A 27738-nucleotide genomic window follows, 5' to 3' on the forward strand; every position below is an offset into this window, starting at 1 on the left:
CCTAACCCGACCCAGTGGTATGTCTGTTCATTCAGCTTTCGAGACCAAAAGGGCGGGCCCGGCTGCATTGCGGGTTACTTCGGCAGCCGAGGGTGCAGAGGACGGTCGTTTGGTCGGTTCGGTAAGGTGGAGAGACCATCGGAAAGTAAGCAAATCCATTAGAGGTAAACCAACGTTTACTTCCAAGTCCAAATACCTCGGAATGAATTAATATTATCAATTTATCAGCTAAAAAAGCCGTTTCTAGCCATCACGGTAGTATTATGGGACCTATCTATGTTAGACAACGTCCTCGTCCTTTCAGACATTCGCCTAGTTGGTCATGACTTCTCGTATAATTGAATCAGTCCTTAGCGGGGTCTCAGACCGTCGCGCCACCGATTTTCGATACCGGCAGGGGCAATTCATCTCCTTACACTCGTGGATCGTAAACCATTTAGATGAGCTCCAAGAAGCTGTTTGTGAGGCCAATGCCGCATCTCTCGATGAAGCAAAATTTCTTATTACAGCAACACTGAACCATCTGCGAGCACTATACGAAAGCCTTGATCTCAAAGAAGAGCTTACTCTGGAATATAATGTTAAGAAAGGCCACAATAGCCCAGAGAGAAGAATTCCACGGGAACTGGCGTATCTCATTCCAGAGAGGTACAACGTACTCTCCAGTGTCATCAACACAGTTTGTTCATGTTTGGCTGCTGGGTGTTGCTGTCTTGTGGAGGTGGGTCTCCTACACCATTGTTTCTTGATATTGTACTCACAAAGTAGATACCCGACACTTTGACGGCAGAGACTACTATTTTGAAGAAATGTATCGTCGAAGCACTGGATGGGGCAACTGTTGGAGGGGTCAGCTCACGACCAGGAGAAGAATTCCTCCAGAAGTGCTTCATAATAGATCAAACAGGACGCGCAGAGTTGGGAAGTGTTCCCGCTTTATGGTCCAGGCCTAATTTATGCGCGGTCGCTATTGTTGACCGTACGGCGGATGTCAATAAAGCTGCTGGGGAAATCTTCCACGCGAACACCTTCTTCTCGGGAAGAGGCCCATACGCACCTGACTTGATCCTAGTTAACGAGTTTGTTGAGGACGAGCTAATAAATCAACTGCACGCGCTCTCGCTTCAAAGCAAACTGAAGACCTCAGATGACAACTCCAAGGCCAATGGAAAACTAGATGCCAGGCCGAGAGCCAAGAAGCTGAGAGCCAGGATGTTTATTAGCGAGAAAATGTCTGCAAACTTCGACATCAAGTCGCCAGTACACAAGGAAGCCTCGGCTATTCCAGTCGTAGCTGTTACAAGTCTCGATTGCGCAATTGACTTTCTTCTTCATGCTTATCCAAAGGGAATTAGTGCTCTCTACCTTTTCGGGACGCCTGCTCAAACTAAATATCTTGGGCAGTTCATTCCGGCGCGAGTCAACTTCATTAACTACATTCCCGCAACTCTCTTAGGTTAGTTTTATTCTCTAAAGCCGGATACGAGCTGATTGGAAAGCAGTTGGACCTACAGCTCCGGAAGGATATCCTTTACATCCAACGTTACGATATCGTCGTGAGATGATGGAGATTCCTAGCCCGCAGTTCTTCCAGGACAAAGAGAGTTCCATCACGAGTATCACCTCTGCTTGGAAGGCTGGACATTCAACGTACGAAGAGGCGATACAGCCACTCAAACCAGATGGTCAGCCTATCGCCGGCGACATCAACTTCTTTTTGCAGGGATTCTTGGCCAGTTTTATCGTCTATATGGTGCCTTTGCTGGCCGCTATTGTGAGCGGTGGTATCTATGCTATAAAACTAACCCGATATTGATGACGGGGAGTCTTCGTATGATATATTATACTGTTACTATTGAAATATTTTCCTGTGGTATTCTATGTTCATATGTATCACTTCGCGATCTCCTTTTGTCAAATACCTTCTTACAATTGCCGATAACTACACGTCCTCATCACTCAGTAAGCCAATACGAACAATCTGATCTCTTAATCCTTCAGAAATATTCTACAAAAGTCACTATCGTATGCCTTGTTTCGAAGTAGCATCATCGAGCGCCCAATCCAACCCAACAAGTAAGACATGTAGAGCCTCAAGTCTAGGAATAGATACCTTATGATTGTGGCCCAACCTTACCACCTCACCAATAACAGTCTGCACCTCCATTCTACGACCCATGCTCATATCCATCATCATACTTGGCCTCACACCTGGAGAATTTCGCGACTCTGCCCGATTCATATGCATCTGCACGGTGTCAAGGCCGACATGTTCCTCATAACCCATTGCGGCTGCAACCTCGACAACTTCCATCATTGCCTCTCTTACGAAGCCTCGAGAGTAATCGCTTGTTTTCAGAAACTGTAGGTCTGTACAGCGTGTTAATGCGCATACAGGATTCCAAGCTGCATTCGCAACGAGTTTCTTCCAGCGCTCTCCCTGCACATCCTCGTGCGCGACAGCCGTTCCCCCGCCTTTTGCGACCACTTGGACAAACTTGTCTGCAAGCTCTCTAGCTGAGGCATCTGATTGAGAAGGATATGTCCCGACGTGAATTATTTCAATTTCTTGGTGAAAGACCACACCAGGTTCTGTCTCAACAGTAGGCATGTAAACGACTGCTGACAGAATGACATTTCCAGGGAAAGCCTTATGATAGACCTCTTCTATGCCAATACCATTCTGCATGAGCACGAGTGCAGTCTTCTTGTCTTTCATGGCTGGAGAGATGGCCGATATGATCCCATCTGATGTATTAGGGAGCGACTTCGTGGCCACGATGACAAAGTCAAAGGATTGGTCATCGTTGATAGCTTCAGACACCAACCGGACAATAGATGTGCGGAAAGTCTCCTTCCCGAAAATGGTTGATTCCACGTTGAATCCTCTCTTCTTGACTTCTGCATAGTTTGATCGACATACACACGTTACTTTGACGCTGGCACGGTGCAGAATCATGGCACACATGATGCCTATGCTGCCGGTTCCGAATATCAATGCTCTTGTCATTTTTAGTAGTTGAGTTGACCAAATTGGGGCAGAACGTTTCTTCAGCGCATATAGCATATTATATTAATCTATCACCATCGATCCAAGTAGTCTCATCTTATTATTGCTAATGCATATTAGTCTGGATAGATAGACTAATACCGAGAGTACCAATCATCCGGAAGTTTAAACGGTTTCGTCGCCCCTCATTCCCGAGCTTCCGTGACGAATATTTTACTAAAAGTGCACACTGATCTCTACTGATCCACTATAAATCCGTCCTCGTGCTTCCGCATAGTCAAAGGCTGTACAAGGGGAGGCCGAATATCACTCGCATTCGGCAACAAGTTGATGCCCAATCCAGGACCACTGGGGATCTCAACAAAGCCGTCCTTGACCTCTGGAACATAATCCACCACATTAGCCCCGAGGTGCTGGGCTGTGGACGAAAAAATACCACCCTCAAAACCAGTCGAGTACTCTTGAATGGCAAAATTCGGAATACACGCGTCAAGCTGCAAACACGCCGCCAAGCCAATAGGTGATAACGGGTTATGAGGAACGACTTGCACGTTGTGCGCTTCGGCCATGGCAGCCACCTTTTTTGCACCTGTGATCCCCCCACATAACGCAACGTCGATACGCACGTACTCGACGGCTCGTCTAGATAATGCCGCCTGGAATTCGTAGATAGTACAATAGCGTTCTCCTGTTGCAATAGGTACCTCCATCTTTTCGGCCACACGAGCCATGGAGTCGATATTTTCTGGACGGATTGGATCTTCTATGAACATGGGGTGATCATCCTTAATCATATTGCCAAAAGTGATGGCTTCCGCGGGGGTCAGCCGGCGGTGCAGTTCAATGAGGAGATCAACCTTGTCTCCCACAACAGCACGCATGCGGTGCACATTCTCGGCAGCATCCTGCATCTTCTTGACGTGAGTCTTGAAATAAACCCTATCATGACCCTCGTCAAGGAAGGGGTCGATATGTCCAAATGCCGTATATCCGAGATCCATCTTGCGCCTACATTCGGCTAGGACTCCTTCTATAGTCTTTTCGTAAATATGGCCATAAACTCGTGCCTTGTGTCGACAGGCACCACCCAGTAATTCGTATATGGGTACGCCGAGAGCCTTTCCTTTTATATCCCACAAGGCGATATCAATGGCAGAAATGGCAGCGTTGATGACTGTGCCCTGGAAATAGCTGAACCGATGCATTGTATTCCAGTGGTGCTCTATTATGAATGCAGGTTGACCATTCAAATACTCGGCAAAGCGGTTGATAGTGGTGATGGCGGCTTCGATATGTCCCCAAACGCCGCCCTCTCCATAGCCAATGATGCCATTATCAGTTATGATGCGTACAAATAGGAATTGTCCGACATGAAGGGGTGTGACTTCTATGATAATGGGATTAGGGGTCATGGTGAAATGGCCAGCTACACGGAAATTAAAGTAACGAGAGTACAGCGTGGTAACCGTTGTACTGATTCATGTAGTTTGGACTTGTGTATTCCGTACCGTCGTTGGAACCTTTTATGCTATCTTGTAACTACGATAGAGGTAATTACTTACTTTGTCTGTCCGCGGAAAAATGTATAGTCTTTCTTCCGGTGTTTAGAAATGGAGGGTGTCTCCAGCCTCGCGAAGCCAGTTCGGGAATATGGAGGCAAGCTGCCGAGTTCAGTAAGCGAAACGGGCGGGAACGAGTTGCAATCAGAGCGTTACTGAAGTTTGCAATGTACTACCTCTCGGGTGAGGTCGTATGTTGCTCAATTGTTCAGATATGGCGATAAATGTAGATACAGGGGGGATGATATTTAAAGTAAGTGCTCATAATAGGTGAAATTTGGGCACGTTTGTAATTTCTCTTTGTGTTGTCTAGGGTAACTGGATTCAATTGTTGACTACTCGAAGTGAATGACGCCGATGGCGGGGTTCTATACCGGCTTGCTAACGAGGTATCAACATAGACCTGGTCAACGTCTATAACATTTGCAGGAAGCCGAGGTGTATCGATTTATTTCCGTACCGGCGATAATAAATGTTGTACCTGCTTCTTGAATGAGAACATTTCGGGTTGTTCGGTCATTGCCCCCCACTCCTATCCGCCCCCGGAGGTAAAAGCAGCAGAACTGAAAGGCATAGCTGCTAAAATCCACTTTCGCTTGCACTAAACCATTCACTCAAAATAATAATAATAAACCTCGAAAGATACTCAATTCTTATAAGTCACCCAGCTATTATTTAATAGTGAGTCTACCCGCAATTGAACTGCATTATCAGCAGATACTTCGCGTTTGGTTTGCATGTTCTTTCGTAGCTCTCATCGCAAGGACCCGATTCTGTCAAGGTGTGGCGGTGGAGCAAATGTGTGATATGTGCTTCACTTTCCGAATCTCTCCACCTTCCCGAGTCAAGTCGGATGGCCACACTGCTCCATATGCATGAGTTGCCTAATACATACTGTGATATCAGGCATGGAATCCATACACATAACTACATATTCTGTGTCATGGCAATTTTGAGTCTCCACAAAACCTGCTATAGTCATCTCAGGCACGCACGTCAGTTTCAAGAATTTCCAAAATGTCCGCCACTACAAGCACTACCGAACAATCGGCATTGGCTGGGATCTCCCTTGCGGCTTCGCCTCCAAGTAATAACATCCCGGACAACAGCTTAGCCCGCACTGGCGTTCCATTGAGACCTCTAGTAAACGGAGACGACAACCTTCACAGGTCATCTAGCAACCCCTCGTGGTGGAGAGTGAATCATCGACGAACACCAGATTTTCAAGCTGCTCGTTATCACCCAGCATGGAGGGAGCTCACAGGATCCTTAAGAGAAGATGCTCTCGTGATTATGATGTTTAGTGGCTGCGAAATCCTGATGGTCAGTCAGATGCCGAACTCCCAAGTCATAGTCGTTTAGTTACTGAATCCTTTCTAGAGAGTATCGGCAATTGGACGTTGGTTTGGAATGGACTATGACTACTTTTTGTATAGAATTGCTGGAGAGTGGTGAGATGATGAATGCAGTTGGTATTATCTAGACGCAATATGATGTTGATCTAGATTCATTATTGGCATGCTTAGCAAATGCCAACTTGGTGATCTGGTAGTTTTGGAAAAATCTAGTCAAACTTTAGGAACGGAACCTTGTTACGTTACCTGTCCTTTCCTTGCAACTTGGTATAATATCGTACATCTGAGAGTAAATACTAATTCCGTCGTTAATCAACATCGACTGACTGGTGTAAATGAAAATTTTATGTAAGTTGTATCAACTCCATCTAGCGACATCCAACTTTACACTGAACCTAGCCAGGCTGCCGTTCCACCAGCCGCCACTGCCGCACCCCATGGGGATGTGACCCCGCCTTCTCCGGACACCCGAGGCTCTTCCTGGAGATAGCGGTAGCGGACCTTCATTTATCACGACAGCTATGAAATCTCACTCTTCCATGATCGTTCTTCTAAGTTGGATTGTCTCAATAATCAGCGACGCTCTCTTCTGGAAACACGAGCCAGCATGCCAGATGCTACAGAGATTGGCATTTACCAATGCGGCTTCTGCAAAGCAGAGTACAAGCGGGCAGACCATCTTGTTCGCCATGTACGAAGCCACACAAAACAACGACCCTTTCTCTGTTTGGTGTGTGGCAAGGGCTTTAGTAGGCAAGATTTGCTGAAACGCCACGCCACAATTCATCATACACAAGTACTAGCAGGAGGAGAGCCCTCGAGGAGCGCTCGAAACGGCCCCCGTGTTCACCAGGCTTGTCGATCTTGCGCGGCCAAGAAGCTAAAATGCACCGATGAGAAGCCGTGCAAGCGATGTCGCGAGAGAGGCATGTCCTGCGAGGAGCAAAGTGAGGAGACATCTGGAACCCTCCCGCCTGGACAGCCTGTCTTGTCGGACCCAACTACGCCGACGTCTGCCATGGAGTTTGACTTACAGACAGACATCCTGATACCCTCCGGGACTGATGATACAACCATTACAGAAACTTTATTAGCATCTAATTCTCAGAAACTGGCAGACATCATTCAAGATGTCTTAGGGGTCCCCGATGTCGGCCACTTTAGGCAGGATGATTCGGCGTTTCCGCCCTTCGACAATACGGATTTCTCATTCCTCGATGTCCTTGATATGTCAGACAAAGTGCCGTCCAACATTTCTTCATCTAGCATCCCCAGCGCTCCCGAGTCTAATATTGGAGTCGGGTCAGAAGCTTTCCAAAAGTCTTCTGTTATCTCTGGTTGGGATCCTCATGGGGAAGTTGACATTAGGTCTCCCCACGAGGATCTGGTCTTGCCGAACAACAGTATCAGACCAGAAGATCTGTCGTCTCCAGGCACAGTATCAGGGCTAGAGACTACAATTATGTCCTTGGCCACAAGAGATCAAATAATGCACATGATTCTGCGGAGAGCACCCAAGAATCTTGCTTCCTGTATAATAGAGACATTCCCGACTCCTGAAATTCTGACGAGCATCATCCTATATGCGTTGGCTCACATGAGAGAAACCATGGCGTCTTCTTTTATCCATGAACCATCATTTGACATCAACAATGAGAGGCTGGAGTTACTGGGGGCTTTAATTGCTTATGGGTCTGTCTGTTCTCCATCACCTGCACTACGCCATTTTGGGTACGCTGTCCAGGATATTTTGCCAAGAGTCATCAATGATCTAGTCGAGGAGGACGATAGGGCAAGGCGTGACCTTGGAGTTGCTCAAGCATTTTACATCCAGCTCTACCTCGCCTACTGGAGTGCTATATGTCGAAAAATCGAAGTCGCAGAGACAAGCACACTTTTGGGGGCTACATCTCTTCGCAGAGGCCACCATTTTCGCAAAGAAAGCTATGAAGCCCCGGATACTTACCTGTGCATGTCAGAACTATCCTTAGATGAGCAGTGGGCATGTTGGATAGCAAAGGAGTCAATGAAACGGCTTGCATACTTTGCCATGACACTCGATGCCAGTATGACCCTGGCGAGAAAGATGCCTCCTGTCTTTTCGTATGCGGAAATGTCTATTCCACTGCCTGCTTCGATGGATCTCTGGGCAGCAACTACGTGCCGCGAATGGCAGAAACTTCTTTTACAGAGAGACAATTTGAGATTGACTCAACCTCCTCCACTGTCTAGAATATTACGACATCCGTATGCGGTAGGAGAACACTTCGATATGGTGGATACCCAGTTCACCATTCACATCTTTCTGTCTGGCTTCTGGGCCTTGGTCCTAGAATACCAACAGTTAAGTTCTCTTTCTAAAGACGCAGGGATGCCTGAGTTTGTGCTCAATTCTAGACACTCCGAGCTGGTATCGACATTGGAACAGTTTAAAGCCGAAGTCAAGGCGCGGTCAATATTGTGTCCGCAAATGGAGATCCTTCGGGAACTATTCTGCCTGCACCTGCATGTCTCATTTGATAAGGTTGCCAGTTATGCGGGCCGAGGCAGTGAGGAGGATACTCGATCGGCCGTGCCATATGTGCAGCGATGGTTCGACAATCCCAAGGCTCGAGATTCATTGTGGCACGCGGGGCAGGTTTTCAACGCTGCTAAGAAGCACGCCAAAAAGCATTTGGCTGACATGGGTGTTGTTGCTCTGTATCATGCCGCGGTGGTTCTTTGGGTATGGGCGCTGTTACGGAAGACTCAACAACCGCACGACGAGGTCGCTTTGCCTCAGGTGGCCATCGATGGAGATGATGATCTAGCTCTGTTTAAACTACACAATGGCTGGCGAGGCCAGCTAGTATTAACGGATCGGGCAGGCCAATTGATTCCTCTGACCGAGCCTGCCCTGGTGACGGATCTTGCCCAGGATATTATCCTCTCCAATTGGGGCAATGAGCCGGTACCAATCACAACCCAAGAAGTCCTATGTATCATGGAGCGATTTTCGGATATAACAAGAAAACGATTCAGCCATATTTAGGTTGCGTATTGACATTAAACCAGATGATAGCTCGGTAAATGGTAGATGGCATCAAGGTCTTAGGAACTAAGATGATACGCTCTACCGCCTTCGTTCCCGAGAATCTCCACATCCCGAACAGCCCGATCATTCGGCGCCTACGGTAGGGGGAGACATGAATTGAGCATCACGTTCAAATATATTTGTGATTCACGATTTTTTTTTTAATCTTAGTGGTCAATGTTTCAACTCAGCTCAGCGTAATTTAAATCTTTGTCAAATCATCACAATGCCCAACCGAATTCGTGACCTGTACAAGGTCGACCCCACCTCTTTTCCTTACCTATATGAAGAAAATGTCACCATTACGCTTAAGAGCTTACAAGGGCTCGTCCGATGCAACATCTACCGGCCCAAGAGTGAGAACAAGGTGCCCGTGTTAGTGACATATGGTCCATATGGAAAGGATATCCCTTACGAACAGTAAGATCATCCGACACTACTCAAATATAATTTAATACCTGACCTCCAGTTAAGCTTTAGCGCCAAATCATTCGCAGACATTAACCCTAAACACAAGTCTGCACATTCCTCATGGGAAACACCTGACCCGGCCTTCTGGACGGCCCATGGTTATGCAGTGCTACGAGCCGATGAAGTTGGCAGTGGTCAGTCTCCTGGTGTCCTAGATACCATGTCCAAGTCCACCACGGATGCCTTTGTGGATGTCATCGAATGGGCGGCCGAGCAGACATGGAGTAACGGCAAGGTAGGCCTGGTGGGCATCAGCTATTTTGGTGGAAGCCAATGGAGAGTCGCAGCTCGCCAACCAAAAGGTCTAGCAGCCATGATTCCATGTGACGGGATGGCCGATTACTACCGTGACCGTTGTCGACATGGTGGGATTCTCACCGGATTTCTGAAATGGTGGTTTAGCAATTCCGTGGCGAGTAACCAGTATGGCCTCCCAGGAAAGTCAAAACGGAATTGGGGACCAGATACAATTGAGGGCGATTTAGACGCCAAAGAATTGGCTGAGAATTTGCGCGACCAGGCGGTTGATAACAGTCAACACTTCTTCCGCAACGATCCTTATTACGCATCGCGGGATTATAATTTGGAAGATATAGTCACTCCGTTGCTCTCTCTTGGAAATTGGGGGAGTATCATGATCCATTTGCGTGGTAATTACGAAGGATTCAGGCTTGCGAGCTCAGAAAAGAAGTTTCTCCGTATGAATGTCGGACGACATGATGTCCCATTTTACGAAGATGAAACAGTACAAGTACAGCTCAGCTTCTTGGATGCTTTCCTCAAGGAACAAGATAAAGGTGGCTGGACAGATGGTACTAGGCCCCCTGTTGACTTGATTCTGCGCAGAGGTAACGTGGGAGTCAATAATCCGGAAGCTGAAAAGGCATTTCAACGAAGATTCGAGACTGAGTGGCCATTGGCTAGAACGCAGTATACAAAGTACTATCTGACGCCACAAGGAAATCTCATCACGACTATTCCTAGTATACACTACAACAGACTGTCGTATCCAGCTCTTGGAAACGTGGAAGATCCTCAGTTTGTTCACTTCTCAAGCTATCCATTTTCTCAAGATACAGAGATCACGGGGTATATTACGGCCCACCTCAATATCTCGGTTACGCCTCTCCCAGGTGGCCCAGTCCCAACAGATATCGACCTCTTTTTGACACTGCGCCACTTTGGTCCCAATGGTAAGGAGATTCACTACACTGGCATCACTGGTGAGCCAGTGCCATTGTGCAAAGGCTGGCAGCGGGTAAGTCTTCGCAAGATTAATGACAAGCACCCACGACACAAAGAATGGCTTCCATATAGAGACTATTTCTCGTCGGATGTTTTGCCCGTCATTCCAGGCGAGGTGTATCCTGTGGATGTTGAGGTTTGGGCCACCACTGTGATGGTTGAGAAGGGTGAGTACCTTGTTTTTGAGGTCAGCAGTGGCGATACTCAGGGAGGAGGTCTATTTAACCATGACTTGAATGAGAGGTAAGCTGAGACTGATCAACTGCCTATATCTTGATACAGCTGATGTCTAACAATTACAGGTCCTATGAGAGGTTTGCTGGAAACAACCATATTCATTTTAGCTCCGAGTTTATAAACTCTATTACCCTGCCAGTTATTCCCTAAGGCTGAATAAGGGAATTAAAACTTTTGTAATCGAAGCATCTGAACCCAATAATAGTTATTGCGACAACATTTGGAAAGGGTGCCAATGGACCCAACAGATTAATCGATTTATTGATGCAAACAAACTGTGCTAAGTGATAGTCTTTTCAGCAGCGTATTATAGAATTCTGCCACAGTTATAGTATATATGCTGCAACTTGGTCCTTTGTACATTACATGATGCTTGATATGTTCGGCTAGGTATTTTCAGTCGTCGCCGAGGTGTGCCCAACGAATGTTGTCCTTAACCCTGGAGACTATAGAATGAGACGAGCGTGGTAAATGCTAGGCTGAGTAAACCTGTCTATTTTGGATACAGGTTTCGATATAACTCCTATACTCTTTGTGCTTTGACTCTCCAAAATATTTCTCAAGAGGAGACCGTTTCCATGGTATGCCATTTACCCATCTACCTCTCCAGTCTCGGCCATAAGCTTCTTGGTTCTCCATACTACCCGCAAACCGCCACCGGATAGGTTCTCCACCTTGCCGATATCATTACCACTATCCGCTGCTCGGACAGTGGGGGTTGCTTTGTTCCGGTGATCTCGAAGATGGGCGCGACAGTTATTCGGCTTTAGGCTCTACGCCCAAACAGGGGCCTTATTGTCACATCATGTATCTGTTCCAACAAGAATAGGTTTAAAACAATAAATAAATAGGAAGGCTGAAAATGTGCTTGAAAGTCATCTTGCTAATCCGAACTATCCGATCATGGCAATGACTTTACAGAACAGGGATGCAGACGGTGACCGTTTCTGGTTACCACACCGCCAGGATCTTGCGCCAAAGAAGGGAGCCAAATCACTCAATGTTGGAATCATAGGCGCCGGCATCGCCGGTTTGACGGCTGCTATTGCGATGAGCCAAAGTGGTCATGACGTTGAAGTCAGTGAACGAGTAGCCGGACGCGATGAAATAACCCAAGTATTGCGTCATCATGCTAATGACAATTGCTTTTAGATTTTCGAACGGTCCGAATTTAAGAGTGAAACTGGTGCTGCCATATCTTGTCCACCAAATTCGTTTCGAATTCTTAAGTTCTATGGGATTGACGTCGCTTCAGCTAGAGGAGGTGAGTATAATAGTGTAAGTAGCATTTGTTAGTTGTGTACATAGGCAAGATGATTCGTCCCAAGCACTCTTCAAAGTCGTTAATCCCATACAGGCGGTATATTATGACTACAAGGAACCGGAGACCAAAGATTACGTGGACTTTTCGGGCTACCGATCAAAATATCAAGCGCCTTGGGCATTTTTCCACAGGGTCGACTTGCACAATGAACTCAGGAGACTCGCAGTCCAGCCTCCGGATGGCGATCGTAAACCTGCAAAATTACGGCTCTCTTCCTCGGTCAAAGATGTGCAGCTTGATGGTACAATAGTGTTCCAGGACGGCAGAACCATAAAGAAAGATCTGGTTATTGCGGCAGACGGTATCCGCGTAGGTATCTCCAATTACATATAAACTATCATCTATCCAATACTAATTGTTTTCGATCCAAAGTCTGCCTTTTTATCGCAAGTGGTTGGACATGACGTCTACCCTGAGCACTACATGTCTATGATTCGATTCCTTATTCCCTCGCATGAGTTTCTGAGCATGCCCGAAGCTCGCTGCCACTTTGAAAGCGGCATGACATCACTCAATATTGTCAAAGGTGGTGACAAGAGCATCGTGTTTTATCCTTGTAGGGAGTATGTCGCCCACAATTGCTCAGCATGAAGGTCGCTAGAGAATCCCTTGCGCTAACACTATAATTTTAGGGGAACACTTCTGAACGTTGGCGTTCTCACCCCACCGGAAGTGTGCAAGAGTGCTGACGGAGATGATCTGCCTCTAACCCAAGACCTAATCGACAGTGCCACTAAGGATTTTCATAGCGTGTATAATGGGCTCTACAGGCTCAAGGATACATTTGGCCAGTGGAAACTTTTCAGGAGAGCGCCACTGAGTACCCTAGCAAAGGGGAAAATCGTGCTAATTGGAGATGCTGCCCACCCTATGCCACCCTGTCAGTTTATCATCATCAATCAACATGGCTCATGGGTACACATTAAAGACTAACTCCGTTCTTAAAAACAACAGTACGAGCACAAGGTGCAGCCGCTGCCATCGAGGATGCCGCGGCTCTGGGTGTACTCTTCTCCGACCTTGAATCCGCCAGCGAAGTACATGATCGACTGGAAGCTTTCAACAAGCTTCGTGTTAGAAGGGTTGGAGGCACTCAAGTTTTGTCATCACTGCACGAATGGGATCCATTAAAACTTCCACAAGAGTACACAAAGTATTTTGATGCGAAAGTACCATGTCGGTTTGCTCTATTGCGATCCAACCAATATACTCATAATAGTTCGCTAATGGACAAGCAGATACGCACCGGGAAATTGACAACTGGTTTTATGACTATAACCTCATTACTGAAGCTCTAGAGGTTTTACAAGAATACCAAATGTCTAAAGAAACTAAATGATCAAACGATTAAAACAGCTTGAGGCGCCGCAAAGAACTGGCGCCGCCAATGTGTTAGTCTGGATTATAGGTCTTAGCACTAGGTTCTCGAAGAACAAAGATAAGGAGTAGCCGCATTATCAAAGAGTGTTATCCACATAGTATAGTATTGAAATAGAGATATATGGCTACCCTAGCTGGTCATTATACTGGTTACGGTTTTATCAATACCCATTAAAGATTGACCAATACACTTCCCTGCTTTATATGCTACGTGCGGTATGTTTCACGAATCAAGTCGTATAGAACACAATACAGCTGGAGCACCGTTCTTACGTCTTGAGAATCTTCGATAACACTCTATAAGCTAGCTATATCTATCTAGTTTTACGCACATTTTCGGAGTGAAGAGTACTAAATAATACTCAGATTTTGTTTTACCTAGGTACGTAGCTGAAGGAAAAGGCCAGCAAAGCTGGTGTCTGGCAATGATCCAAGGCCAAGATGATGACGTTCCATGCCGGCGTCGACCTGTTGGCTGCATAAAAGTGTTGAAATTGCAAAAAGGCCGAAAACCAGAGGGCTGTTGAGGCTTATATATCACTCATTTCAACTAAAAGACCACAAGAGTTTGCGGGGCTCAGGGACCTACAGCATCAGGCTAAACGTTCCCCAGATTTAAATTATCTGGTGAAGTTGGGCTAGACGAAATGCAGATCCATTGTAGATTTGGAAAAGAAAAAAAAAAAGTCTAGCGCGGACAGTCTTTCTCTGGACTAGTTGTTACAGCTTTACTAGCCCTCCAAGTCTCTTGACTATAAAAACTGTGATATTTATGGATCGAGGTTATATGTATAATCAAGAGTGAGTAAAACTGTAATAGGAAATTCAGAACAGCACTATCTCCCAGCCTTTGGATCCAAATCCAGAATTTACCTGTAGTTGAATCTGATCAGCGACAGCTAACGAAGTCAAATCTTAGATTTAGGCCAAAAATATAATAGTGCTGGATACTATACATATGAAATTTGACTGTTCTATTTTGACGCTATATTGCTATTTACGAAAGAAAAGATGAGATTAGAAACAAAAAACGAAAAGTCCACAACATTCGCAGTGGCGCAAACCGTTAGTATTAAATATACCGCGCCTTCCTCCACACATCGCACAGTTTCTTTTGTAAATTCTTAACCCAGCCCATAACGTCAAATATCATGGGGAAAAAGGTTACGCTCACTAGCATAATTGTTGCTGCAAACCAGGTTTTAAGCGAGAGGTCTTTCAAACCTATGTTCATGGCGAAGAAGGATGTCGTAAACGACAGTGGTGCAAACGCGAAAGCCAGGAAGGTGAGTTTGCCGATACGTTTAGATTGTTCGTAAGAATTCTTTATCTCCTTTAAGTTGATGCTATTCATAAGACTAGAGATAGCATCTTGACATTGAGCTTGCAATGTTCTAACTCGTGTCTGGAGATACTCGTATCGCTGAACGACTGATGTCACCGCCTGAGCTGCTTTGGGATCTTCCTGGTTAGTTGTGCGCCAGCCAGTTCCACCATGTAGTTGATAAAGCTTCAGCCAAGCATTGACCTGCTCAAGTTGTCGTTGCTGTCGATATAGTATGTCTTTACTGTATCTTAGGTTGGATAGCATGTCGAAATTATCGTAGTGCTCATCGTCGGTGAATCCAGCCAACTTGTGCTCGACAAGATTTAGATACTGATTTACTGAGGCTGTAGTAATATTAAATACTTCGGTCAGGGCGTAGAGTGGGTCTGTTGCCATGACATCCGTATACAAAGTCCGACCATATCCAACACAAAGTTGTGATGCTGCCTCTGCACCCCCAATAGAGTGTAAATGTCCATGGGAAGTATATTGCTGAGCTGCGAGACCTGTACCGGGTTTGTAGTCGATGACGGGCGCTAGAGATGTTGCATTGTTCTGGAACGCTTCTGGAAGGACCTTTAAGTCTAAGATAGACTTGACGCTTGGTGTACGCCCTGCATCTGTCCACACAAGAACTATTTTCGGGTCAGAAACTGCTAGAGTAAACTGAGAAGTAACTTACGTGTCCATTGAGAATCTTCGGCGTTTTTTCTTGTAAGAGGCTGGAGACAAATCCAGATACATTGTTCGAGAGCAAAACTATTGTGATCAATAATAGCAACGTCTCTGACTATAGAAGAAGCCACCGTAATTTCGTGTCCGCGTAGAAGATCATGGTGCTCTTGAATTTTTAATCTCGCTTCCTTGCGCATGTTATCTATATCAGCCTGGTGTACAAATCCTGGGAGGACTTTTCTTTCCCCGATCGTTATTATCGGAAGCTCGAGAATGTTCCATGTTGCTGCTGGTAGAGCTGGAAGAGAATAGTTGACGGTAGTTCCTTTAGCTGGCTTGAAATGCAGAAATCGCATGAAGAATTCCGAATCAACTTTATATCTAGCGCCAATAAGGCTCAGCCACTCCGCAGAAGGAAAACCACGAAGAAAGAGCAGCCTGCCCAAAGATTTAAAGGTCTCTGAATCCGTCTTGTTTGCAAAGTCAAAGCATGATTCGTATTCTATGGCACAGCTGAGCGTCCACACCTTTTCAAGCTTCTCATCATCCTTGTCTAGGTGCGACCTGTCAACAGGTTATACGTACAACATATAGATGCACATAGCTTACCAAACGTATACGCAAGCGCAAAGCGCTCTTCATGACGAGAAAGATTCTTTGAAGCTGATGCATGTGATAGCAACCTCTCGAGGAATCGCCGAAGTATCTCATGGTTCGCTCCTCGGCCGTCGGGTAGGTTCGCAAATTCGCTGACTAGCTTTGCATATTTCACAGCGGCGACTGAATGGACTGTTTAGTGATAAAACTACCAGCGTAAATACAACTGTTTCATTACCTTGATGCGCCTCGTCTGTAGATTTATTTACGATCAATGAATCCTTCATTGGGGAGATCGAATCCGGATTCATAATATTTTGAGTCCGCATGCAGACCGGCGAAGTTGGTATTGGAGGTAGAAGTACGAAGTCAAGTAATGTCAACAAAGAGATTGGCTGGAAGTGAATTGGGGATAGGCTTCTTATATGCGTGACGTGTGGTACTGGTACTCTCTATGGCCAGGCTGGACAATTGTGGAAATTAAATGTCTTACAAGTAGTCTTACGAAATGCATGCAAGGTGAGCCTCACAAGTCATATTATCGGCTAAGTGCATCATATTATCGGATACGTACGTCACATTATTGGCTGCATGTATAATATTACTGAAGTAATAGCTGTTGTGCACATGCATAGTATGTAATAGTATTATCTGCGTCGTTACAGAATATTACGCGTCTGATGGCCGCTAAAAGTGTCCCCAAGGGCAAGCAGAAATGCTGCGTCGGCGGAGTCTACCCTACTCAAACGCGGCCATCTCGTTCAACTAATACCATACTGTTATATTGAGGGCAGCTGGTCTGTTATCCGCCAAAAGCGTCCATAAGGGAACGCGAAGCCACTCAGTTGAGTGAATTCAACCGGATAGTTCGAAGCTGGATAGACTGATTAAAGCTATTTCAATAAAACCAGGCTAATTATGCATATCGCGGTAAGCCAAAATGATCGGGGTCATTCCGTTTAATCAAGGTTAGCTAGATTGATCAGTGTGCGTTGTCGTCCTTTGGGATCGCCTGGGCCAGCTTTTACCCGCGGTCCTCTTGGCAAAATCTTTGCCACATTAAAGCATATCTAGAAGCTATACTTTACTAGGATTGTCACATTCGCACAGCCGCTTCGTAGGTAGCTTTGCTTGATCTGCCATGTACTCTGTACCTAATACCACTAAACATCGAGACATCCTTTATCACAGTCGAACACGGTTTATAAATGCATGCCTCTTGTCTGATGCACGCCAAGAATTTGCATACAAGCCTCTAACCCTTACTTGCGACTTATCGAATGGATATTGGGCTCCAAAGCCGCAACTCAATTGCACCATCTGGATTATCGTGACATAAAGATGACAAGTTTATCGTAATCTTTCTCTGAAAGCTCATCCCATGAACGAACGTCTTGCGGCATTAAACTTTGACGTTGTTTATGGGCTGCTTTGAATGACTGCTCAGCTTGATCAATGTTGCCGCTTGCCAGATATAGTTGACCCTGTCTGAAGGTCGTCCGAGCATGTTCTTGCCTGTGGTGTGGACGGCGAGCGAAGATTCTAAGTGCTTGCGTAAGGTATTCTCTGGCATCAAGATATCAGTGACTGTCAATTTGTTATGCTCAAAAGACTTACTGTGCTTTCTCAAATTGTCCTTGTCCTATCAAGTCCTGAGCTATTTTATGGCTTACATCACCAATTCGATGGTGTCCCGTGCCAAGGGTTTCCGACCACTGGCTGAGAGCTCGTAGGTGGTATTCCATTGCATGTTCGAGATCTCCAAGAGACAGATAGACATTGCCAATTCCGTACAGAACCTTTCCCGTTCTAAGAAGAGATTAGCTTCGCTTTTATTTATAAAGCAAGAACCATACTTAAATGATTGTCTGTCGTCACGGCCATAGGCAGTTTCGTATATTTCACGCATACGATGCAGTACCTCCAACGCCGATTTGTGGTTTCCCTGGATCCAATACACCATGCCAATGTTTGGTAGCGGCCACCCAAGCCACTTTTCATCGTAGTCAGGGAGGGACTTGTATGTAGAAATACTCTTCTGAAAGAAGTCGAGTGCTAGAGAATACATGTTGTTCATCGCGTAGGCCACACCAACTTCGTTATATGCACAGCCGAGTTCATAGTCAATTTTTTGTTGGCCATCTGATGATATCCGTTCGCGCATCAAGCTGATCCATGTAAGATTGTGATGTAGACTCTCTTGGGGATTATTAGTCTCGTTGGCAGCCGAACCCTGGTTGTTATGGTTTTCACGTAGTAAACTGGCCACTTTTTCACTAGGACTCGTCTGCTGAAGGGCCTCACAAATGCTTTGTGTTAGTCTGTAAAACGGTTTAGACTCGTGTGGGAGACCTCTCTCGAAACAATACCTGCTTAGAAATTAGTATGATAAGATTATTCTCATCCAAGACGTACCATCCAGCATCGTTGAAGAGAGATGCTGCTTGTTCTGACGCCCCGATCTGTCGAGATCTAAACAGTTTCTCGTAATGCTGATAAACTCGGTCCACATGGGGGAAAACCGCCGAACATGCTTCATATCGGGCAGTATTGAAGCGGTTCTCAAGCGGCTGATATACCCAAGCCTCTGAGACGATCTCGAGGGCAGTTAAAAGTGCCCTCACTCGTACTTGAGGTGTCAGAGACTCTCGTACAATGTCTTGATAAATGCGATGCATACGAATGGTATGAGTAGACTCGTTGAAAGTGATCAAAGAGGCCTTTTGTAACTTATTTTGAGCATAGCTGAGCTCATCATGATTTTTTGGAAATGTAGAAAGTTGTACTTCGTCGGTAATGTCGATGAGGAGTTTTTGATGAATGCTATCGGGGTTTAAAAATGACAGTACATAAATTAGGCTTTGTGTGCACTCGTCTAAGCATGCAAGGCCAATCATTGAGGCAATGGAAACAGATACGTCAGGCAACAAGTGCATCTGTGATATACCTTCGACTGAAACGGCTGCAAAGCCGTCTTTCTCCAGCAAGCTCAGCATCATATCGTAAGTAAGGTTTTGGGCTGACATCGTACTTGCCATTGCATTGATGACAAGAGGAAGTCCGCCAGCCCACCGAGCGAGAGCCTTAGCAGATCCAGGTGAGCCCTTGAAAGGATTCTGAGAGACAACATGGAGGAACTCAAGAGAGTCTGATGAGGAGAATGGTTCGAGGTCTAAGCCATGCTGGGCAGTGAAAACGTGCGACCGCGATAGTGGATCACGACTTGTGATCAAAATGGATCCTATGCCGGTTGTGGGCCAGAAGTCTTCAATGGTACTCCAGTCGTCGACATTGTCAAGGACCAAAAGCCACGGGATTTCATTGCCAGGGCTACTGAGAGGCGATTCGGCGTCTTTCACAGGATTGCACAACCACCCTTTGACTAATTCGCACGCCTCTGCCAAATCTCCTGCTTCATTCTTCTCTTGGAGGCCAATTTCAACTGCTATGCGCGCAAAGTCTTCAAGCAAGACATTTCGGCTATCTGCAGTAACCCAGAAGATGGCAAGATATTTGTCTCTTCTGGTGAAGATGTATTCGGATGCCAGTTCTGTTTTCCCAATTCCTCCAGCGCCACACAATGCAAAAGTCTTGAGATTTCCGGACGGCCGGATTGATCCTTCATCAATAGGTGACTGGATGCTGTCAGGAAGCAGGCTTTTATCGATAGATCGAAGAACATCATCACGTCCGAAAAATGGAGTTTTGCGAGTCTGAGATCCTACCGAGAAACAAGGGATGCGTAGTTTGGGCTGCTCTGGCTCAAAGTGGTTGGTGGATGGCACAACTTCATAAGAGAAGGTAGAAGAGTAGCCAGCGCTGGCTGAAAGAGTCTCTTGCTTGTGTTCGATGCTGAGAAGTGATGAGACACGATCCTGGGTTTTCTCCTTGTGACATTCTATAAGCGACGAGCTCGATACCTCTGCAGCTGGTTTTGCCATCCTGCTTCTATGGCTTCTTAAACTTTGTATATCCCATTCGTCTGGGCAACTACCATCGATGTGAAGCTCATAGCGTTCTACGGGATTGTCAGAAATTGCCACATTAATGGGAAGCTGACTTACCGGTAACAACCTGGGGAATAGAGAATACTTCATGTTTGAGCACTGCAGTATCTATCAAGCGAGCTATGGCTTTATACAATTCCCCACCGATCTCTACCTTGCAGAGATTTTCATGGCTGCTTGGAATCCCATATATTTCAGCTCCAGGGTTTGAAGGCAAGACAGCATGTTCTTTTGCCAACACCTGTTAATTGATTAGCAACGGCTGATAAGAGGGGGTATAAGCAGCCTACCAAACGGGTCCTTGGAAATTGGACCTTCCACTTCACGCCTCGATATTTACTTTGAACGGTCTCAAAAGTTGAAATGATATGACCAGTAAAGTCCGAGAAACCTTTTGAGATCAGCGCAATCATTTGATTGTCTTCCTGTGTGAACGATAAGAAGTTAAACGGAGCTGCGCTTGCTCTCACTATAGTCTCAACGATGTTGATATCGAGCTGACTTGTGTCCTCTACGTGCGGGGTTCCGAGAAATACGACACCAAAAATGTGGTCAAGAACATTATTGTTTTCATGTCTCTTTTCCGCCATGTTTGCATAGGCCTTGAGGTTGTTAATAGTTTGTGATACCTTAGGAGAAGAGAGTATTACTTGTTTCCATATAAGCCCGCCAAGACTTTGACACACGACCAGAATCGCCCTACAAGGTAGCTGTCGGTTTTAGTTACGCCTTGCAGTACACATCGGAGAATATTGTACTTACATCTCTCGGATTAAGTTGGTGAAGTGCCGTCGGAAGAACATGGCTCTGCTGGAGCAGTGATTGTAAAATAGACTGGCCTTTTATAGCCTCGTAGTCGAAATGCCAGATACGCACTCTCTCGCTATGTCGTTTCTGTATCATTTTAAGCCATTCTCCTGATGAGTTTCTCCATCCTGCCGGCCGAAGAAGACCAATGCCAGGCACGATAACAACACTGCACTAATTGATTAATGAGGATGTAGTGGTAGAAATATGAAGAACTTACTTTAGTGTTACATTGATATCGGCGGATATAACTGTTGGGTGAAGAAGTTTCAATGCCATAGCTTGGCGTACCATAAATAAGGGGTCAACGTTAGGAAGAGGATTTGGATGAGAATACTGGGCTGGGGGATGTACTATCGTCTTATATACACGGGGTACATATACTTTACCACCACATGGACCTATAAAAAGACATGCATTTACGGAACAAGCGCGGACCGATGTGCCAATTCACGAGTAGAAACTACCTAGTAGATTCGTATTCATATACAAGACATGCACGTAGCCCCCCTCCTTTTCGTTTATCATGCTGTGATACACTATGAGCCAACGTATCATTGAAGGATGAGCCAACCATCTCCACTCCATGACTTGTTTCTAGGTATGTAGCTCTGTAAAAAATGGGAATAAGGCAGACTAGCTGCATTTATTGTGCTAGCTGCATAGTGATGTGATTACACGTACAGCACTGCTCCAGCCGTCACCTCAAAAGCCCGGCCTCCTATGGACTTTTTGGCTTATGCATCATCGTTTTGAACGCGAGAGGGAACAGCACGGGGGGCAGAGTGGGCTTCGAAAGCACTCATGAACTGGAACATCAAGTCTTCTCTACCAGTCTGAGCCATTATACCCAGTCCATATGGTCTCCCGTCTGCTTGGATGACTCCAGCGGGCATCGTCGCAATTGGGTAACCTATGAATCAATTAGAACAGTCTCACCGGTTGCCTCACTGAAACATACCCGATGCAGCTGATATGAACACCATAAGGCTGTCCAATGGAAATGCGAGTATATTCAGATTCTGATCGCGAAATAATTTGTCGATCCCATTTTCTTTTGAAATTGTCTTAATCCGCTCCTTGACGGCCTCATACATTTTTCGCGTGGGGGGATCTCGGGAAGCCTTCAGTAGCTGGTTCTGGTCCGGGTGGTCTTCAGTTTTCAATTGCTCGTCAGCATAGTTCAAACAAAATACGATAGTACATACCCGTGGGCAATTCTTCCTGTTGATGGTCCAAGTTAAACTTTATGACATCTTCTATCGTAATTAAACCCGGAACTTTAGCCTCGCTTAGCCAGGCCTCAAGTGCCTGTTTGCCTTCGTATGCTTTTGATTGTCAGCATTCGGCCATGATTGTATCGGTATACCTACATATAATCACGTCGATTGGATTTCGCCCTTCATACCACAGGTCTGTGGCGGGCGGTATGTCGACTGGATAGGTCACGGATGTCTTGATAGCGTGCTCTTTGACAAGTCCAATAGCGGCGAAGTAGATGTCGTTCTATACAAAGCTCAGTTTGAATTACAAGAATAGGATTGGATAACTCACCATTTGCTTCAACGTAGCCTCATCTAATTGTACAATGCTAGGATGAAGAGACCACTTTGTAGGATCAAGAAAGCCTATCCGGAGTAAGTCGAAAGTTTTGGTCAGGTATTTCTGATAGCCCTCTTCTGGCAAAAGCTTCCGCTTCTCCTCTGTTAAAGCGACCTCGCTTAGAAGGGCTAAGTCTGCCGTCGATCTAGCAAGACCACCGACAACATCCAGCTCCACGGAGGTTTTGAAAACTCCATCCATATTCACAGTATTAAGAGCGGGCTTGAAGGCATACAAACCGGCTCTGGATCCCGGCATGACTATAGATCCAATTGATTCAGTGCCCAGGGCTAATGGCGCATAGCCTGCTGAAACGCCCACTGCGGAGCCTGTTGAGGAACCACATGGGTCCTGACAGAGTAGGTAGTCAGTCAGCTTGGAGCGTTAAAGAAGGATAAGATATCGTACACTTTGCCCAAGGCCTGATTCGTCTGGCTTACGAGCAATATATGCAGATTGTGTTTGTCCTCCAATTGCCGACCATCCATTCGAATTTGCATCGGCCCTGCGTATATGTCATGTTAGACTTGCAAGAACAGCTGGGGCGTTGTAGCGCACTTGAAGTTGCAAAATTGCTAAATGTCGTCCGTTAGCTAAAAGTCTCGCTTACGCAGGGGTATTACTTTTCTTACGTTCAAATTTGTTTTGCCTAACACTATGACGCCCAGTTCTTCTAGCTGGATATGCTGTTAGAGTTTCCAGGCTACCGTATGTAATATCTCCAGTTACTAACCTTATTAACTATGCTGGCATTTTTGGGTATAGTTGAATCTTTTAAGGCAAGGCTACCCAAGGTTGTTGGCAGTTCGAGAGAAGGTCTTGTGGCAATGGTATCCTGTGCGAGGTTAACAATTCTAGACCGTAATATAACGCCTTAAAACGACAGACTTTAATAAGTATTAGTATACTATAGAACGGGCTTCGAAGAAGACCTGCCGCTCGCTCACGGTCAAGCTGCGCTAAGCACTCTATCAGAATGCGGTTTAAAAACAATTAAAATTATAGCATTTAGTTTTACGCCCTGCTGATTATGTTTGCTAATTTGTGTAAAATATGCTTAAACTAACTCGACGCTGGTGAGAAGACCAGCCTTAAACTTTTTCTATAATCCTACAGAGTCTAAACTTAGTAACTTAGTGGTTAATAATCTCGCAGCTATTTAAATATAAAGTTGAGTAAATAGTAAAAGAATCTACGACGAGGTAAAATTAATGCTAAAGTAAAGTATTTAAGATTGCGGGGTCGTGGATTTTATAAAGTTTATATATATATATATATATAGGTAAGCACGGATGTACTGCCCGGCTATTATTATACAGAGACTTCCACTTTCTCCGAGCCTAGCCTATTGTTCGTAACCTTCTTATCTACGACTAGTGAGTTATTAGTCCTCGTTCTTCTAATAAGAATTTCTCGCTAAATTATATATAAAAATAGCTAATAAGATAGAACTACGTTGAACGCCGTATACTTCTTAACGGCGAGAATAAGTCGCGGGAGGGTGCAGCAGAGGCTTATGTACGATTTACAACATGTCTAGATGATACCTAAAGTATCTGCATACTAGAATACTGCAGCTTTCCTTAAAGATAGTATTTAAATTTTTGCTCCTTTATTTACTTTGTCTTAAACTAGTAATTATACGCCTAACGCTATAGCTACAGTAATCTCTGCCTTATTCTTTTTCCTTTAGCATAATGTGAAGTAGGATAAAGAAAAGCTATATTACGTCTTATTTAAACCCCCTGATGGATTGGAAAAGAGTAACCTAAATCTACAATAAGTAAATAACATTATAGTAAACGACGTTTAGGAGCTTAACTCTCTACCTATAATCGAGAAAAACGGGTTTACGCTAATTAAAATTAATACGGGGCTTTTAACGCCCGATGAGTTTGACGACAACCAAAAGGTTGTAAACATTTTCCTCCCACGAGCCGCTGCTACCGTAAAAGAAGCACTTAGTACATATCGAATTCAATTTTTTAATACTATAGTATATTAATAGTTTCTTTTGCAATCTCTTAGCTGACTTTATACTAAAGTTCGAAGACGACATTCTGAATTCCCTGTTTATATAGGAGGAAGCTATACTCACCTTCAACCCACCTTAATCGCCTACATTAGTAAAATATCGCCAGAACTTATATAGATTTACTCTTACATTTTACAGACATAACTTAAGTTAATGCGGAAGGTATAATATTTAAGTTAAACCTACGTGAGGCTGCTCAGCTAAGCAAAACTAAGTACCAATGGTTTAAGTATGGCCCTTTGACTGGCACCTGACTATATATAGGCAGCTAAATGTGTTATAGTATTTGGGTATTATTGAAGGGCCTAGTATGCGATTATCCTTTGGTATTACTTGACATTAGTATAATAGATTGTAATACGACCTTGCTTATTAAGATATAGTTAAAAGCGATGTGGTGTACGAAACGTACTAATTATTTAGTAATAGTAACTACCGTTGGTACTATATTAGAGACCAGATGCTTGATGAGGCCTGGTTATTTATATAAGTAATATTAGGCGATAATCCTCTACCTGGTAAGATAGACAATATCTCTGGCGAGCTGTAGCATGTGCTGATTGTACCAGGAGTTCTACATACGCTGTTTGACTACCCTAAGAGATTAAAGGGCGACCTTCTTCGTGAGAGTATTGAGTGCCGTGGTTTCGCATTTTATAATTAATAGCTAGTGTATAAATCGTAAGTTTAGATTAGGATAAATGATAAAAAAAATTGTCTTACACTCTAAAAAATTGTTTACTTTAAAAACTTAAGCTGTGTGAATACTGCTTTTTAAAATCTGGTCTAGAAATGTCTTTAATAAGACCTACTACGATAACCTAAAAAGTGTATATGTACGAGCTTCGCTAAGTGCTAGGTATGCAATTGTACTTATGGCGTGCTGTAAGTACTTATCTAGTAAATTAATTGTTAAATTTACGAGGGAACGCTTCTATTGTTACATTGTGTTGGAATATAAACCTCGATAGCCTCTAGTTATTTAACCTTTTATTTTTAGTACATAGACATAATGTGCCAAATATATATAGCACCTGCTACTTGGTAATTCCTACTAATAAACCCCTACCTTAGATAAGAAGTAGTATTTAGTAAGATAATTTATATTAGCGGAAGTATATACCTACCTTATAAATGTTTTACTAGAGCTATTTACTATTTAATAAAGTAGATATTTAAGTACTTCTGGCGGGGTTAGGTATGATATGTAAGAAGACTGAATATTGAAAACTTAATAAATGAGTGCCTACTATGTTACTTGGGTGTGAATAGGCTAATTATGTAGTAAAACAGAGATAAATGCAATATGGAGGTACATAGACAGGGAATTTGTTTATAAAGTTTAAGGATTAATAGGAGCTTGGTAAGGTGCATAGTTACGTAGAACTGTTCTAGCTATCTCCTTTCCCTTCTATATTGGCCTATGAATCTTAATATCTGCCTTTATCTCCGCTTTTTGCAGTGTTCCTAACAGTTAATAATAATGGTCGTTAAGTAGGAAGCTTGTAATTGCAAACAGATTTAAGCATTTTGGCTTAACTCTGAGTTTGAATTGTATAAGATGCGCTCGCTTTTGCTATTATTGCCACTGGTTCTACCTAGAGTAATTCTCTGGCCTTTGTTGAAACCTTTGAGCTTGTCCGAGTGATTGCCTTTTGGCCCCGGTTTCCAGTGTTTGCGCTATGGTTGGATACGGCTGTTATTAGCGCCGAAGATAACTTGCTGATTATTTATGCTGCTCTTTCTGTGTTGTGGTTGCTTTATATTGCGTCGTAGTCGAGAGAAATGATAGAGAGAGTACTTGCACTTTGATGGTATAGGATGGATGAATGGGCTGTAAGGTAAACCTGAAAGTTGTATGTAGAAGGTGGATAATTTTCCGCCTTTATGCTTTGGGTAGGTTAAGGCCGAAGCCTATGGAAGACCTTTGTTGGGGCTTGGTTACCAGACACCTTTGAAGAGGGGTTTAATATATGCTGTGTAACCCTTCCTTATGTCTACCTACTTAGGTGTATGCTGCTGTTTACCGCTGTTTTTATTTATTTTTTATATTTAATAAACCAGTGCCTTGTATTAAATTAATAAAACTGGTGTATAATTCCTTTAGGAGGTGGTGTACTTACGGGGCACCGCCTGCAAAGATGCCTTACTATTAACTTAAAAGCCTTGCCTTAGTATTAGATGGTTATTGAGATTATTCTTACTTTAAAAAGCTTATTTAAGCTGATCTTAATAACTTAATAGGTGGCTATAGGAAGTGCTTCCTGAGTTCAAGAGTTTTAACGGTCTTATGCAATCTGGCCGGAGCTGCAATAGCATAATACGACGATTATGGAGCGTTGTACATAGGCCTGAAGAAGAGGCCGATTCCAATTATGCAGAATAGGTATGCTAGCACGGCTATAAATAATCTTAGCGGGTTAAGGGTCCTAGATGCAGCTTGTGGAACCGGATTTTATTCTTAAATAATGGCCCGTTAAGGAGCTGCTGAAGTTATTGGAATTGACGTCTCCTCTAGTATGATTGAAAATGCAAAGAAAGAACTTCCAGCTTACTGGGAAGATGGCGCTATTAGATACTTCGTTGGAGATTTCGAGCAGGCAGATCTCCTCTAAAACCTTGGCTTAGATAGACTAAGAGGGACTTTTAACATAGTGTTTGCTGCGTGGTTACTTAACTATGCTGCTGATTAGCAGTATTTAATAAGGATGTTGAATAATATTTTTAATGCGCTAAAGCCAGGGGGAAAGCTTATTGCTTTAATACCTAATCCCTTTCTACTTTAAGAGCATGGACCGGAAATGACGATAGATGAAGGCTGAATTAGCGATAGGTAGCAGGTTACTGAAACTTACGAATATGGCTTTAGGGTTTATATAATGGTAAATGCTTTACCTAGTGTCGAGTTTGATTCTTACGTTTTATATCTGTTGGAATACGAAAAAGCTGCTGCAGCTGCAGGATTCCTGTATCTATCTTGGGAAGTTAGTACGTAGCCTTATCTTGTATATTTTTCAGCCGTGACTTTATATTC

General features: G+C 44.3%; 9 protein-coding genes across 9 annotated transcripts; 4 read left to right on the forward strand and 5 right to left on the reverse strand.

Moving 5' to 3' along the window:
* Positions 1-322: 322 nt before the first annotated feature.
* Positions 323-1816, forward strand: M431DRAFT_487754 (hypothetical protein; the record flags this gene model as incomplete). Its single annotated transcript, XM_024916500.1, has 3 exons — positions 323-721; positions 769-1456; positions 1503-1816. 3 exons carry the CDS (start codon positions 323-325, stop codon positions 1814-1816), a joined length of 1401 nt encoding a protein of 466 aa, XP_024767987.1.
* Positions 1817-2020: 204 nt separating this feature from the next.
* M431DRAFT_100154 (hypothetical protein) lies at positions 2021-3010 on the reverse strand (the record flags this gene model as incomplete). The annotated part of the gene is made up of 1 exon (XM_024911172.1): positions 2021-3010. The coding sequence occupies one exon, from the start codon at positions 3008-3010 to the stop codon at positions 2021-2023; it is 990 nt and encodes a 329-aa protein (XP_024767988.1).
* A 236-nt stretch (positions 3011-3246) lies between these two features.
* M431DRAFT_10961 (hypothetical protein) lies at positions 3247-4422 on the reverse strand (the record flags this gene model as incomplete). Its single annotated transcript, XM_024911719.1, has 1 exon — positions 3247-4422. One exon carries the CDS (start codon positions 4420-4422, stop codon positions 3247-3249), a length of 1176 nt encoding a protein of 391 aa, XP_024767989.1.
* Positions 4423-6473: 2051 nt separating this feature from the next.
* On the forward strand, positions 6474-9050 carry M431DRAFT_513732 (hypothetical protein). Its single transcript, XM_024920085.1, has one exon. It carries the CDS (start codon positions 6532-6534, stop codon positions 8953-8955), a length of 2424 nt encoding a protein of 807 aa, XP_024767990.1. The 5' UTR covers positions 6474-6531; the 3' UTR covers positions 8956-9050.
* A 173-nt stretch (positions 9051-9223) lies between these two features.
* On the forward strand, positions 9224-11100 carry M431DRAFT_10964 (hypothetical protein; the record flags this gene model as incomplete). The annotated part of the gene is made up of 3 exons (XM_024911721.1): positions 9224-9417; positions 9478-10956; positions 11016-11100. The coding sequence occupies 3 exons, from the start codon at positions 9224-9226 to the stop codon at positions 11098-11100; spliced, it is 1758 nt and encodes a 585-aa protein (XP_024767991.1).
* A 753-nt stretch (positions 11101-11853) lies between these two features.
* Positions 11854-13613, forward strand: M431DRAFT_10965 (hypothetical protein; the record flags this gene model as incomplete). Its single annotated transcript, XM_024911723.1, has 7 exons — positions 11854-12027; positions 12103-12228; positions 12308-12583; positions 12647-12837; positions 12907-13154; positions 13229-13450; positions 13513-13613. 7 exons carry the CDS (start codon positions 11854-11856, stop codon positions 13611-13613), a joined length of 1338 nt encoding a protein of 445 aa, XP_024767992.1.
* A 1113-nt stretch (positions 13614-14726) lies between these two features.
* M431DRAFT_10966 (hypothetical protein) lies at positions 14727-16540 on the reverse strand (the record flags this gene model as incomplete). Its single annotated transcript, XM_024911724.1, has 4 exons — positions 14727-15616; positions 15664-16209; positions 16266-16436; positions 16492-16540. 4 exons carry the CDS (start codon positions 16538-16540, stop codon positions 14727-14729), a joined length of 1656 nt encoding a protein of 551 aa, XP_024767993.1.
* Positions 16541-17357: 817 nt separating this feature from the next.
* On the reverse strand, positions 17358-21063 carry M431DRAFT_546947 (hypothetical protein; the record flags this gene model as incomplete). Its single annotated transcript, XM_024921236.1, has 8 exons — positions 17358-17819; positions 17871-18062; positions 18110-18622; positions 18669-20175; positions 20318-20501; positions 20731-20862; positions 20890-20935; positions 21023-21063. 8 exons carry the CDS (start codon positions 21061-21063, stop codon positions 17579-17581), a joined length of 2856 nt encoding a protein of 951 aa, XP_024767994.1. The 3' UTR covers positions 17358-17578.
* Positions 21064-21804: 741 nt separating this feature from the next.
* Positions 21805-23647, reverse strand: M431DRAFT_100241 (hypothetical protein; the record flags this gene model as incomplete). Its single annotated transcript, XM_024911180.1, has 8 exons — positions 21805-21980; positions 22029-22220; positions 22276-22395; positions 22441-22573; positions 22622-23020; positions 23078-23174; positions 23377-23504; positions 23558-23647. Coding segments are annotated over 8 exons (1335 nt in total), but the record flags the coding sequence as incomplete, so codon positions are not given.
* Positions 23648-27738: the final 4091 nt, after the last annotated feature.

This window comes from Trichoderma harzianum (assembly GCF_003025095.1).
Source record: "Trichoderma harzianum CBS 226.95 unplaced genomic scaffold M431scaffold_26, whole genome shotgun sequence".
In the NCBI taxonomy this organism is placed as follows: domain Eukaryota; kingdom Fungi; phylum Ascomycota; class Sordariomycetes; order Hypocreales; family Hypocreaceae; genus Trichoderma; species Trichoderma harzianum.

Excerpts from the sequence above, each read along its gene's own strand:
- M431DRAFT_513732 (XM_024920085.1), top strand. The coding sequence starts at position 6,532 with ATGCCAGATGCTACAGAGATTGGCATTTACCAATGCGGCTTCTGCAAA.